Source organism: Saccopteryx leptura, chromosome 1 (genome assembly GCF_036850995.1).
Source record: "Saccopteryx leptura isolate mSacLep1 chromosome 1, mSacLep1_pri_phased_curated, whole genome shotgun sequence".
In the NCBI taxonomy this organism is placed as follows: Eukaryota; Metazoa; Chordata; class Mammalia; order Chiroptera; family Emballonuridae; genus Saccopteryx; species Saccopteryx leptura.
Genome location: NC_089503.1, coordinates 18050953 through 18064857, shown reverse-complemented (window position 1 = coordinate 18064857; position 13905 = coordinate 18050953). Strand labels below are relative to the sequence as shown.

At 54.2% G+C, this 13905-nt stretch overlaps 1 protein-coding gene across 18 annotated transcripts in view; it reads right to left on the bottom strand.

Annotated features, from left to right (window-relative positions):
- Nucleotides 1–1147: 1147 nt before the first annotated feature.
- AMBRA1 (autophagy and beclin 1 regulator 1) overlaps nucleotides 1148–13905 on the bottom strand; it is a 229519-nt gene continuing 216761 nt past the window's right edge. For all 18 annotated transcript variants that reach the window (XM_066362220.1, XM_066362229.1, XM_066362213.1 and 15 more), the window contains 3 exons: nucleotides 12084–12176; nucleotides 10797–10990; nucleotides 1148–2675 (listed from right to left, as the gene is read on the bottom strand). In XM_066362220.1, the coding sequence (XP_066218317.1) occupies nucleotides 2182–2675; nucleotides 10797–10990; nucleotides 12084–12176 (781 nt within the window). In that variant the 3' untranslated portion in view covers nucleotides 1148–2181. The remainder of the gene's footprint in view (nucleotides 2676–10796; nucleotides 10991–12083; nucleotides 12177–13905) is intronic.

Here is a 13905-nt window from a genome sequence, read left to right as displayed (position 1 = left end):
CTCTACTAGTTGTATGGTCTGGAGATGCCAGTGCCCACCTCTGAGGGTTTTTGTGATGACGACTGAGAGATTACGCATTGGGTCCTTGGCACATGATTAACACTCAACAAATCCATAGTCCCCACTGTCAGACCAAGGAATCCTTCGTCTACTGCGATGGGGCCCGTCAATGCACAGCTCAAGCCTGCGTCTTTGAGGAAGCCTGCCCTAAGCAGCGCTCTCTGAGCTCGGATGGCTGGAGATGACCGAGCTAGAAGTAACTGGGCTGCTGCGCAGTACAAGCCCTGCATCCTACTGCAAGGCAGGAAGGTGAAGCAGAGAAAAGGCAAGTGGCTTGCCCCAGGTCACATAGCTACCTGCTGTGTTTCAGTCAAGTCCACTGTTACATATACTTTTCTAGAAAGTTCTAGTTCCTAACTATATAGTTCTGCACAGTTTTGTGTTGTTTTCCCACTTAAACTTTTTGTTTTGTTTCTGTTGGGGCAGAATCTTTACATATGACCCATAGTGTCTGGGACAGAGTTGGGCACACAAAAGTGAATCAAGACATGCTTGTTGCTGGCAAAATCTGTATATATCTTTCTGCCTCTTTCTAACTGGCTTGAAACTTAAAGTGGCCAAGGCCCATGAATAGAGCAGGCTCCTCAATCACTGTGTGAGGATACAAAGTAAAGGGAGAACTGTGGCCAGCAAATGGCATCTTTGTGGGATGCCTGCAGACAAGACCAAGCCCCCTGCCTGGCCAGCCCTGACACCCAGTGTGGGTGGCTTCCCAGGACTGGAAGGGTCCAGCTTTTTGCCAGTTACATCTTCACTCCAGGCTCACAGTCCTGGGCAGGAGGCAACCAAGGGGAGAAACTTTCTGTCATTCCTACCTACCCACACCTGTCACTGTTAAAGTTGCCCCAAGCCTTAGCAGGCTCACTGGAAGCAGGAGATGGTGGTATACAAGACGGGAAATAAAGCCAAGGTGGTACCCTTACCTGGGTGGCATCTGCTGAGGGGCCAGAGTGTACCCCCCACTTAGGAGAGCAGCACCAAGACATGTCTGGGAGAACCTGGGCTCAGCTCAGTTCAAAGACTCCCCGCCCCCCATTACTCTTTCCCCCTTCCTCCACAGAAACAAACAGGAGTCTGGTGAGGGGCATGTCATCATTTTAATGATGTAGATCTTTGGTGTTTCCCTCATTAGCAGTCAGACTATCCCCTCTCCTCCCACCACAATGTTTCTATGAGTTACAGAAATCACGTTTTCATACTAAAAACAAAATAATCAGAGCCTTGATTTTTTCCACTAGAAACTACACGTACAGTTCAAGATTCCACATGCAACACCTTAAATCACAGACCAAGACCTCACATTCTGACCTGGAGTCTCATCCCCTCCCCAGCCTTGGCTGGCTCTGGCCTAGGCTCAGATAATACTGACACCCACAGGTGCTGCTCTGAGGGCCTTCAGGGGTGGGGAGGGAGGAGCTTGTGGACAAGCCCTGGGGGCTGGCCAGCCCACGCCCCCCACTCCTGAGCGAGGACCTGCCCACCATCCCTGGACCCCGTCCTGTATCAGGCAAGCAGGCCCCACACCACAGTTGTCCTCATTAGCAAATGCAGGAAGTCCCTGTCCTCAGGAACCTGGGAGACTGGCCTGAGCCCTGACAGTGGTCTCTGGGAGGGGAGACGAGAGAGGCGGAAGCTCTAGAAGGCTCAGAGATAAAGATGGTTTCTGGGGGCCAGGCAGCTCCCCTTGCTCTTCGGGTCCTGGTGGCTCGGCCCACACAACAGGTGGACAGGGCAGAGCTGCCTCACTGGCCACTGCGCAGGGATGGTTTGGACCAGATCTGGAAGACTGTTCACCCTCTAGGGCTCTGTCCAGGGCCGTGTCCCTTGAGCCATTTCTAGGAGAAAGGGGGGGCTCATGGCAGGAATACCCACTTCCTCCTTTTCACACCCTGCACAGCAGTGTGGCTCCCCTGGGCTCCAGACACCAGAAGGTCCCTGAGGCAAGCCTTGCCTATCTGACTGCCTCATGCCCGCTGGCTCCGACCTCCTCCTGACCCCAACCCTCCTGCTCCTGTTCCCTGATGCAGCCCGCAGCTCTCCTGTGTGGACGGTTCCCAGTCAGCTGTGAGGTCCGACTTCTGCTCAGCGGTTTGAGGGGAGCACTGGCGCCCGCATCTGCCTCTACCTGTTCCGTGGCTCCCCACTGGGGCCTGCCGCTTCCCCCCTGCTGCCGCCACGGTCAGGAAGGTGGCTGTCACTGGTCAAGTCGCAGTGCAGGGCTGGTCCCTCAGTGCCGGGAAGGGGGGCAGGAGTAGGGGCAGGGGAGGGCGAAGGCAGGGGTGGCTGGGGGGGCTCCCGCCCAGGGGCACTGGGCTGGTCCCAGGAGGCTGTCCGGGGGCTCAGGCCCCGCTCTGCCAGCTGCCCAGGTTCCGGGAGCAGTCTCCGAGAGGTGGAGGGCTGGGGCGAGGAGGTGCGGGCAGCCCCGGACTCAGTGCCTGTCTGGGAGCTGCGGTGAATGCGGTGGCTGACGATGATGTTGTTGCCGAAGCCGCCCATGGAGGCCATGGTGGTGCTCTGCTCACGCTGCACCACGGCGGTCATGCCCCCTTCAGCCATCAGCCGCTGGATCCTGCTGAGCGCATCTTCCCCGCCCGCGCCGTACTCGGAGCCCTCACCTGGAAGGTACACAGCGAGAGACAGAGGGAATGAGTGGCTGGCCTGTCCTCTGAGCTGGGGAGGCAGCTGCTAATAGGAGCTGGGGGGAGTCTAAAAGCAGAAACAAGAAGCCATTCCCTCGTTCTGAGAATCACTTGAGAGTGATTAGAATGATCCTAACTGATACTTGTTTTACTGGAGGGGGAAACAGAAGCTTATGATGGCAATGAAGTAGCCAAGGCTCCTCAGCCAGCTGAGATGCAGAACTGGACCAGAAGGCAGGGGGGTTCAGCTGGAACCCTTTGGCACCAGTGGCAGACTAGTTGTTAACTGAATGGAGGCAGCTGATTAGGGCACAACTAAGGTGCCTGCCGGCTTGCTTCCGTGGGTAACCTGGCGGCCCCGGGAGAGGGCCTGCTGCCGGCCTTTGGGAAGAACGGGCCCCACAGAGCACGGGTCAGAGGAAGCAGTCTGCTCTGCTTCATCCCAGGGCTGTGCTGTCTTTCCTCAGTGTTGTTCTGTTCACGTCACTTCCTCCAAGTCCACGGGGAAGACGGTTTTAACCGTTCCCTAGAAGGCATTCCATCGCCCTCTCTCCCACTTTCCCCAGTTGTGTCCACACTGTTCTCCCGGGACTGGATGGCAGCCACACTCACCTCTCCCTGGAGACAGGCACCTTCCTGTGACTCCAGGGAGGCAGAAAAGGTTCCATTCCTTTCCTGGAAAGGGCTGGGCATTGCCTTGTGTGGGAACAGACAAGGCTTTGGCTCAAAGCTCAGTTGTGTGTAACCTTGGACAGATCCCTTAACATCCACATTCCTCAGTTTCCTGGCTTTTTTTTTTCCCCTTAGATTTTATTTATTGATTTTTGGAGGAGGGAGGGAGGGATGTTCCTTAACCAGGCAAGTCTAGGGATTCGAACTGGTGAGCTCAGAATTCCAGGTTGATACTTTATCCACTGTGTCACAGGTCAGGCTTTCCTGATTTTTTTTTAAAAAAGTTAACTTATTGATTTTAGAGAGGAAGTGAAACATCATTTGTGGTTCCATTTATTTATGCATTCATTGGTTGATTCCTGCATGTGCCCTGACCGGGGATTGAACCCATAGCCTCAGCATGTTGGGACATTTAACCCACTGAACTACCTGGCCAGAGCCAAGCAGTTTCCTGACCAGTAAAAGCAGGATGAAAACATCCAGCCTGCAGTGCTGGGCAGAGGGATGAAAGAATGCTTGTCAAGTGCCTGGCACATGGCGGCCCTAGGGTCTGGAGTAGAGCTCCGCCCTGAGGGACCTTCCCTCCAGCCTGTGCTCAGTCCTCCCTGGGAAGACAGGCAGTCAGAGCCTGTGGGCAACTATGCCAAGACCCAGGGCTCCATGGCTGGCCCAACTGAATTGCTGATTTGTGTCCTCTGCCTACTTGCTGGCAGTCTGGGATTTTGTAGATTTGGGGATTTTGATAGTGAGTTTTTTCTTTTTGGGGTAGTTGTTACCAACAGCTGTTTTTGCAAGATTTTCCTTGCCCCTCCGTGCCCAGGCCCTTCCCTCTGCCCATTGTTACAGCTGGGTTCCCAGGCAGCCAGTTCACAGCTCTGAAGTCCAAGGCTCCAGGAGACCTCCTCGCCCTTGTCTTGCACTGCAGCCTCCTGGCTCTTACTGCAGGGGCGGCAGGACTCTGCCTGGGCTTTTGCCCATGTCCAGCTTGCTTCCTTCCACATCTCCTGGTTAACTGCCCACCTATCCCTCAAGACAGTTGCCCACCCATGCTCCCCCCTCTGACAGCTCAGTGTCAACTCCCAGGGCACAAGGAACCAGGGCTCGGAACACTTCTTTCAGGGAACAAGCCGTCCAACTGTGAGTGGGGCAGAGGAATGGTCAACTTAGGGCCCCCGGTGCCAGCAGTTTTACTATGGGAGCCAGAGGGCTGCCTGGGGAGGCTCAAGGGGCCCGCAAGTGCTCACTGCCACGCCCACTGCTTTCCCAGAGCTCTGCACTGAGGGCCTCCCAGCCAGCCTGGGACATGGGCCTGCTGGCACCGCAGCTCACTGTACGGAGCCCTGTGCCAGGGGACCAGCACTCGTTCCATGTAGCACACTTCCAGGGGCAAGACATGGCTGCGCCCTGCTGTCCTCTCCCACTGCGCCTGCGGCTCTGGTCCTAGCCACCTCTCATCACGGACATATTTCCTGCCAGGTCTTGCTTTTTATTTTTATTTTTTATTTATTTATTCATTTTAGAGAGGAGAGGGAAAGACAGAGAGAGAGAAGGGGGGAGAAGCTGGAAGCATCAACTCCCATATGTGCTTTGACCAGGCAAGCCCAGAGTTTCGAACCGGCGACCTCAGCATTTCCAGGTCGATGCTTTATCCACTGCGCCACCACAGGTCAGGCTAGTTTTTTTTTGTTTTTTTTTTTTTTTTTCCCCTGTATTTTTCTGACGCCGGAAACGGAGAGAGACAGTCAGACAGACTCCCCGTTGTACAATATTTACAAGGGCCAACACGAGTCTCCCAGCTGGAAGTGGCTGCTCCGTCCCTGAGCCCTGCAGGGCCCACGCCTTTCTTCCTTCCTATTTATTTTTAAAGACTTATTTATTTTACAGGGGGTGGGGGATGAGAAGCAGTTGCTTCGCTCTGTTCACTGGTTGTTGTTGTATGTGCCTTGACCGGGCAAGACTGGGGTTTCGAACCAGCAGCCTCAGGCTTCCAGGTCAATGTTTTATCCACTGCGCCACCACAGGTCAGGCCCACACCTCTCTTTCTAAGAGTTATCTGTGGCTGTGACATCAACCTTCTGGGCTGTAAATTCCTGAAGGCCTCAGACTGTTCTGTTTTTTTAAGTGCACACATGTGAGAGAGACTAATAGGATGGGACAGAGATCAGTTGAGGCACTTTAGTTGTTCAATGATTACTTCTCAAACGTGCCTTGACCAGGGTGGGGCTCCAGCCCAGCCCTTTGTTCGGCTCAAGCCAGTGACCTTTGGGCTCAAGCCAGCAACCTCGAGGTTTCAAACCTGGGTCTGCAGGTCCCAGGTAGACACTCTATCCACTGCGCCACCACCTGGTCAGCTCAGACTAAGTTTTATTCACCTTTGGGTCCAGTATCTAATGCGTGGTCTTGAACTTGGTGTATTTTTTTTTTTTTTTGTATTTTTCTGAAGCTGGAAACGGGGAGAGACAGTCAGACTCCCGCATGCGCCCGACCGGGATCCACCCGGCACGCCCACCAGGGGCGATGCTCTGCCCACCAGGGGGCGTCGCTCTGCCACGACTAGAGCCACTCTAGCGCCTGGGGCAGAGGCCAAGGAGCCATCCCCAGCGCCCGGGCCATCTTTTGCTCCAATGGAGCCTTGGCTGGGGAGGGGAAGAGAGAGACAGAGAGGAAGGAGGGAGGGGGTGGAGAAGCAAATGGGCGCTTCTCCTATGTGCCCTGGCCGGGAATCGAACCCGGGTCCCCCGCACACCAGGCCAACGCTCTACCGCTGAGCCAACCGGCCAGGGCCTTGAACTTGGTGTATTTATCAGATGAATGTGTGAATGAATAAAAGGGCTCCCAGGCTACTTAGAGGTGCACCAGACTTAAGGTGGCTTCTGAATATTGATCACATGTTCCTCTCTGCTGTGGGCGCAACACTGTATGTCTGTTTCCTTTCTGGATTTCCTTTTTTATTATTATTATTATTTTTTCTGTATTTTTCTGAAGCTGGAAACGGGGAGAGACAGTCAGACAGACTCCCGCATGCGCCCGACTGGGATCCACCTGGCACACCCACCAGGGGGCGACGCTCTGCCCCTCTGGGGCGTCGCTCTGTTGCGACCAGAGCCATTCTAGCGCCTGGGGCAGAGGCCAAGGAGCCATCCCCAGCGCCCAGGCCATCTTTGCTCCAGTGGAGCCTCGGCTGCAGGAGGGGAAGAGAGAGACAGAGAGGAAGGAGAAGGGGAGGGGTGGAGAAGCAGATGGGCGCTTCTCCTGTGTGCCCTGGCTGGGAATTGAACCCGGGACTTCTGCACGCCAGGCCGACGCTCTACCACTGAGCCAACCGGCCAGGGCCTCCTTTTTTATTTTAATAAAGATTATACTTATTGATTTTAGAGAGAGGAGAGCAGGCGAAATGCCGGGGGAAAGGAGCAAGAAGCATCAACTCATAGTTGCCTCTCGCATGGTCAAGCCCGGGGTTTCAAACTGGTGACCTCAGTGTCCCAGGTGGACGCTCCATCGACTGCACCACCACAGGCAAGACAGGACTTCCTTTTTGAGAGAAGAGATAAGCTTCATCTCTAAAACTGATTCCCTCTGTCATACCTTTGAATTCATGGTCCATAATAAATAAGACCAGGCATAAATAAGTGCTCAAAATAGATGGGATGAAAGAATTAAAAATATACACATCAATGTTTCCTCAGGGCTGGGTGCAGACAGCGTTAGCCTAGAGCAGGGGTCGGGACCTATGGCTCGGGAGCCAGATGAGGCTCTTTTGATGGCTGCACCTGGCCGGCAGACAAATCTTTAATAAAAAAATGTTAAAAATATAAAACATTCTCATGTATTACAATCCATTCATTTCCTACCGCTCATGTTCATGGTTGTGGGTAAAGCCAATCACAGCTGTCCTCCGGGACAACACCAAATTTTTACTGGATAATGTGTAATGTACACGGGTCGTTGTATGGCTCTCATGGAATTACATTTTAAAATATGTGGCATTCACGGCTCTCTCAGCCAAAAATGTTCCCGACCCCTGGTCTAGAGAGCCAAGCCGGGCTTTGTCTTCTGGAAACTAAGCCAAGGCTGGGAACCCCTAGGCTTTGTCTTCTGGAAACTCTAAGCCAAGGCTGGGAACCCCTAAGGCAGCCAGCACATTCTTCAGGAGGAAAGCCCTTTGGGGACTGAGGGAAACAGCATCTTGACCAGGGATCCAGCTATTAGCACCAGGAGCAGTGGGAGCCACAGGGGTCAATTCTGTTATCTCTTTCCCTGCAGCAAAAGCATTTCTTTTTGTCTTTGAAAAATGGGAAACTGACTTAGTGTTGACAGATCTTTTCCTTGGCAAGTTCTCAGGTATACTCTGGATGCAGAGGCAGGGTGGGTCAGCAACATCCCTTAATGCCCTGTGACCTCATTTAATTCTGGGGGCTTCACTGCCCCGAAGAGGGAAGTGAGGCAGAGTCAGAGGCGAAGCTGCCCTTCCTCCCTCAGCGGGCATGCTGGTCCTCCTGGCCTCTCCCACCTCACCCTGGCTTTTCCCTGGCCCAGGGACTGGGCTACTGCTACTATCATCTGTATCAGACAAGAAAGAGGCCCAGACAACCTTTGCCCAGTGGTCAGAGGTGCAGCCTTGGTGTGGCACAGTCAAGCTCAGGGACAGGCCTGTCTGCACTCAATTCTTTCCTTCCACACGCTTCCTGTGTGCCTACTGTATGTCAGGCAGGCACTGGATCAGTGCTGGGAACAGTGAGACCAGGGAATGCTCCCTCCCTTTCTGAGTTGCAGGGTAGGGAAACTTTAAAGCAAAAAAGCTGACACCTGCCAATTCCTTCTGTGGAGTGCTCTTAGAAAGAACTGAATGGACTTAAATTTTTACAGCACAAGAAAAGGAGCAGGCCCTGGCCGGTTGGCTCAGTGGTAGAGCGTCGGCCTGGCGTGCAGAAGTCCCGGGTTCAATTCCCGGCCAGGGCACACAGGAGAAGCGCCCATCTGCTTCTCCACCCCTCCCCCTCTCCTTCCTCTCTGTCTCTCTCTTCCCCTCCTGCAGCCGAGGCTTCATTGGAGCAAAGATGGCCCGGGCGCTGGGGATGGCTCCTTGGCCTCTGCCCCAGGCGCTAGAGTGACTCTGGTCGCAACAGAGCGACGCCCCGGAGGGGCAGAGCATCGCCCCCTGGTGGGCGTGCCGGGTGGATCTCTGTCGGGCGCATGCGGGAGTCTGTCTGACTGTCTCTCCCCGTTTCCAGCTTCAGAAAAATACAAAAAAACAAACAAAAAAATACAAAAAAAAAAAAAAAAAAAAAAAAAAGAAAGAAAAGCAGCAGTACTGGGAGCCTGGGAGCTGTCTGGTGCTAGCTGATGGGAATGGTGCTGAGAGAGGGGCAGGCTGCGAACAGTCATGACTGCAGAGCTGTTTCCACATGAGTAAGTTTGGGCCCCTGGTGTGCGCTGTGCAGGTGATACCCCCATGCCCCAACCCTGTCTTCTAGCTACTGAAGCAGGCTCTGTTCTCAACATGTGCTAGACATGCCACAAACAGGAACCTGCCAGCGGTCCTCTGTGTACAGTGTGGTTTTTTTCTTTTTTTGAGCGAGTGAGAGACAGGAAAGGAGGGAGAAGCATCAACTTATAGTTGTGGCACTTCAATTGTTCATTGAGTGCTTCTCATATGTACCTTGATAGGGGCGCTCCAGGTGAGCCAGAGACCATGGGGTCATGTCTATGATCCTTCACTCAAGCCTGCAACCTCGGTCCTCAGCATCCCAGGTCGACGCTCTATCCACTGCTCTACTGCCTGGTCAGGCTTGAGTGTGGTGTTTTTGAACTTGGTGACCTTGCAGGTGCTGTCCCCTCTACCAGGAATGCCTCCTCCCACTCCAATCCCACTCTGCTCAACTAATTCCTCCTCACGCTTGAAGGCTCAGCTCAGAGCCACCTCTTCCAGTAGTCTTCCCTGAGCCCCAAAGCCACGCATGGCCCCTCCTTTGAGTTTCTGAGGTCCTTGTCAAAAGAAGTCATTAACTGCCTCCCTCTCTAGACTTCAAGTTCATTGGTGAAGGACCAAGGCCTACTTGTCTTTTTCCCCTTTTTGTCTTTATAGCTCAAGCAGCTGATACAGGGTTGACAGTCAGTAAACAGAGGGTAAGCTCAACCCTGAGGGGCCGCCTAAGCTGTCTAGGGGCCAGCTCAACCCTGAGGGGCCATCCTAGCATGTGGATGGTCTAAGGAGCCCTCAGCTCTCCTCGCTGAGGCCCGAAGCTCGTGTCCACACCAAGGGGGTGGTGTCCACACCAAGGAGGTTTCCACCCCCGGAAGAGTCATGGGCCTGGAGGCCCTCCCTGGCTGGTTAGTTCGGTCAGTTGGAGCATCACCCGAAACACCACGGTTGGAGGTCCGATCTCTTTCTCCCTCTCCCCCTCTTCCTCTGTTTCTTTAAAATCAATTTAAAAAAAAGTCACAGGCCTGAGATGTAGGAGGTGACCTGAGCCACAGACCGAAAGGGAGTTAATTTTTAAAGTTTTCAGGTCATGACAGTAGGAGAGACAGAGCCCTGTGGGGGGACAGTGTGGAAAGCTGCTCCCTGGGCTGACAGGCAGGTCGGTTACTCGCCTGAGACGCACGCCTTCTCATGTGGTCTCCTCAGCAAACGGCTAACAGACCTGGAAAACGCGTGTCTGTTTGAAGGCCGGCTAGTTTGGAGCTGGGACCAGCAAGGGGGCTGGGGTAGGGGGTGAGGAGAGTGACTGAGTGAGAACAGGCTGTGTAACACAGCTGCTAACAGACTCCCAAGTGGCTCCAGCTCTACCGCTGGGAAGTGCTAATTGGTTCTTAGAAGCGTGAGCCAGGGCCTGAAGCCAGGGAGACTGGGGGAGCCACACCTGAAAGAGGTGAGAGGGAGGGGCTGACGATATGCTGAGTCTGCAGCCAAAAGGGCAACAACACACAGGTGCAGCAGGAGCAGGAGGGCCTCACCTGTGGCGGTCCCGCATTGGCCACACTTGCAGGGAGAAGACAAGCTCCCCTGTGGGTGGCCCGGGAAGCCCGAGGCCTGGGAAACAGGTCTGGAATGAGGGCCGGCAGCACGAAGTTTGTCGTAGCTTTTTCCACCGGCTACGTTCTGTGCTCTCTCGGGAGGAACGCTTCCGCCCTCCTGGTTTTAGAGGAGAGGACACTTGGAGGGAACGCGGTAAGAGCAGCTCAGCTTGCTGGGATCGGTGACAGATCAGAGAAGTGATGCTCCTGTCTGAGGAGGCTGCTAATGCCGCCAGGAGGGCACCACCAGACAGGCGGGGTCCTCTCTCTGACTGGGGACCGGCACCCTCTCAGCACCACCTGTCCGTGCACAGGGGTAGGGGGCCTTCAGGAGGGGCGATGACGCTCCCAACTGCCCACTGGGAACATGCCAGCCACGTTTCCCCTCTAGCCTGACGTGGCTCTCACCTTCCCCAGGACCCGAAGCTGCTGTCCCTGGCTCCTGTAGCTCCCTCTCCGTCTGCGTCTCGGCATTCTGCAGCTGAAGGGCCAGAGTCTGGGTGCCCTGAGATGTCACCGAGGTGGTGGGGTTCCGGGGCTGTAGCCCAATTGCATTCATCAGACCCATGTCTCTGTCTGTCCTCCACGTGGCTCTGCTGGTTCTAGGGGAAGAAAGGTCAACTAAGGTCAGGCAAGGCTTGGGACAGTGCCCCGCGCTCCCACAGCTACCTCCCCACGCAGTCAACTCCTCTGTGTCCATTCTCTTTCTCGCTCAGCCCACGCCCCGGGCAATGAACGGATGCTGCAGAAGCACCCAATGGAGCAAACCCAGCTGGTTCGGCCACTGCCTTAAACAAAGGGGGATTTCTGGTGAGGCAGACACGGCTGAACTTAAAAGACTCTTATTTGGATACAGGAAGCCACTGAGATGGGACAAGCAGTGAGGAGGAGAGGGACCTTTCTCTCTCTGGCTTTTCTGGAATTCCCACTGGATCCCCACTTTGGAGGAAAGGCGCAGGGACTGGTGAAGCTGCCCTGGGACCCGTCGAGCCCTCCGGAAAGCTGCCGTGAGTAAGGCCCAGGACAGAGCCAGCGCTGCCTCTCCTCAGCCATGTCCCAGGCACTGACCCCTGGGACAGCTAGAGCAGGCAGCAGCAGGAGACCAAGACTTCCGAAAGGGTCACCAGTCACTCATATTTCTAGTTCTTTCTGGGGACTAGTCCTTCTACTGGGCCCTCTAGGAAACAGTGATTACCTTTGTTTTCTCAAAATGTTCGTCTTTATTAACGAGTTAAGTGACACGAGGATCAGTACTGGGCCCCTACTCTCTGCATGGCCCTTGGACTGCAGCTCCGGGCAGCATGGTCCCAGAGGCCCTAGTCACCGGGAGACCACCCAGAGATTCTCCCTGGGATATGAGCAGACTCCCTAGGACAGGATCCCTCTCCAGTGCCCTGGCTTCTCCCCTCACCCCAGTGTGGCCAGGATGGGAGAGGACCAGAGGGTGTCCTAGCTTGTTCTAAATCAAGACTCTGAGAGCAGTTTTTTATTCTATCTTAGCTATGGACACGATTTTCTTGAATGAAATTATGTGCAAAGGCTCAATGCATGAACCAGCTCCAAGAGGAGCTGTTCCCGCGAGGACGGCCCCAGGGAGCCCTGGATACAGTCTAAGGACGCTGCTCCAGGGCCCATCAGATGCAGGAGGAGGGGACAGGCCTCCAGCCGGCGTGCCCGCCTCCATCACAAACTCACCCAGGCCTTTCACTGCTCCTACTGCTGGAGTGGACGGTGAAGACAGTCTCATTCAGCTGGTCCCAGTAGTACTCAATACCAGAGTTTGAAGCCCTGAAAACCAGTTGGGAAGAATGGAGGAAAGGTGGGAGGCATTAGAGGGAGAATGGCCAGAACTCGACAATCCCAAGGCTTTGTAGACTGTGGCCAGGAGGTCCTCCTTCCTCACTCCTGGGGCAGGGCTGAGACCAAGACCGCGACACTCAGGATGCTCAGTGCCGGAGCTCGGGAACATGTCAGACAAACGGCTGCAGAGGTGGATGGTGCCTCTGCCTTTCCTCAGACAAAGCCTAATGGCTCCTCCTTGGGGCTGAGAACTAGCTGAAAAATAGACACATCAGATGCAGACGCTGGGTTCTGAGTGTTCTTCAAATATAGAGAAAGGAGCTAAGATAGTAACTGAGAGGCTAGAAAGGCCCTGAGAAGTCAGGGTGCCTAATGGCACACTCAGTGCTCAGAAACAGGTTCTACAAACAGAGTGCAGGCTCCGGACAGCCATGGAGCACGCGCGAAGGAACACAGGGCGCCTGACATTGTCCACTTGCCTGGAACTCAAAAGTCTATGCAGAAAAGAGCTGCCACTGAGCTGTCTGAGTCCCATCTCCTTCTACTCTAGACTAGGGCTTCCTTTGCCAGAGTAGGCTGGACAAGCAGTTGGGGCAGGTGCTCCTAGAGCTGAGGAGACCCTCAGCATGCTTACAACTTCTTAACAGGGAAGGAAGGAGAGAACCTCGAGGTGATGGTCTGGACTGCTACCCTATCTGTCAAGTTCTCCTGGCTTTCCACCTCCTCCTGGTTCCCCACGCCCCTGCACTGTCCTATCAACTAGTTTCTTCCAGTCTCACTGGGGCTCAGCTGCCAGAGGGAAGCGGTGGCCTCTCCTCTTCCTGTATTGATTTACCTTCTCAGGTAGCAATCTGGCTCAGTGGTGAATCCCAAACACAAGACTGCTTTGCTTCCAGAGGTTCCGCCCTGGAAGGTGTTACCTACACCAGTCCCCGTGGTTGAGGGCGAGGTGCTGATACTGGTGGTGAAGGCAGGGGGACAGAGTTTGGAAAAGAAGTATCTTTGAGCCCTTTGATTAGAACTCTGGCATCTGTACAGAGACCCTAAAATATACTCAAAACAGTCAGCTCTGCTCTGAAATGGGACAGGACATGCCCATGTGCCTGAAGGGCTCTGCTGTGGCCTGAACTGTGTGTTGAAGCCCCATCCCCCAATGTGACTAGGTCTGGAGATTCCGTCTTCAAGAGGTAATTAAGGTTAAATGAAGTCATAAGAGTGAGACACTAATCCAATGGGACTGTGGCCTTATCACCATGTGAAAACACAGTGAGAAATGGCCATCTGCAAGTCAGGAAGAGTCCTCACTAGATTCAAACCATACTGACACCTAATCTCAGACTTCCAGCCTCCAGAACTGAGAGAGGAAACTCCTGTTGATTAAGGCACCAAATCTATGGTATTCCATTATGGCAGCTTGAGTATGACAATCTCCAACGAAAGCCAGCTTTTCAACCTATGGGTCCAGCATACCTTCCTTTAATGACAGAATTTTTCCAATGAAGAGGAAGCAAGTCAAAGCCAGTGGGCTCTGAGGATTAGCCGGGAAGTGGGCTTGTGAAGGGTGATGGCATAGATGATGAGGGACTGTGTGGCAGGAGGCTCCATTATTGCAGTAAAAAGAAACAGGCCTAGGCACTGAGCCCCTAAGCCTGTCTTCAGAGGGTGGCTACATCCTGGGGACAAGGGTCCTCTGAGAGCACACTAGGGTCTTTGGAGA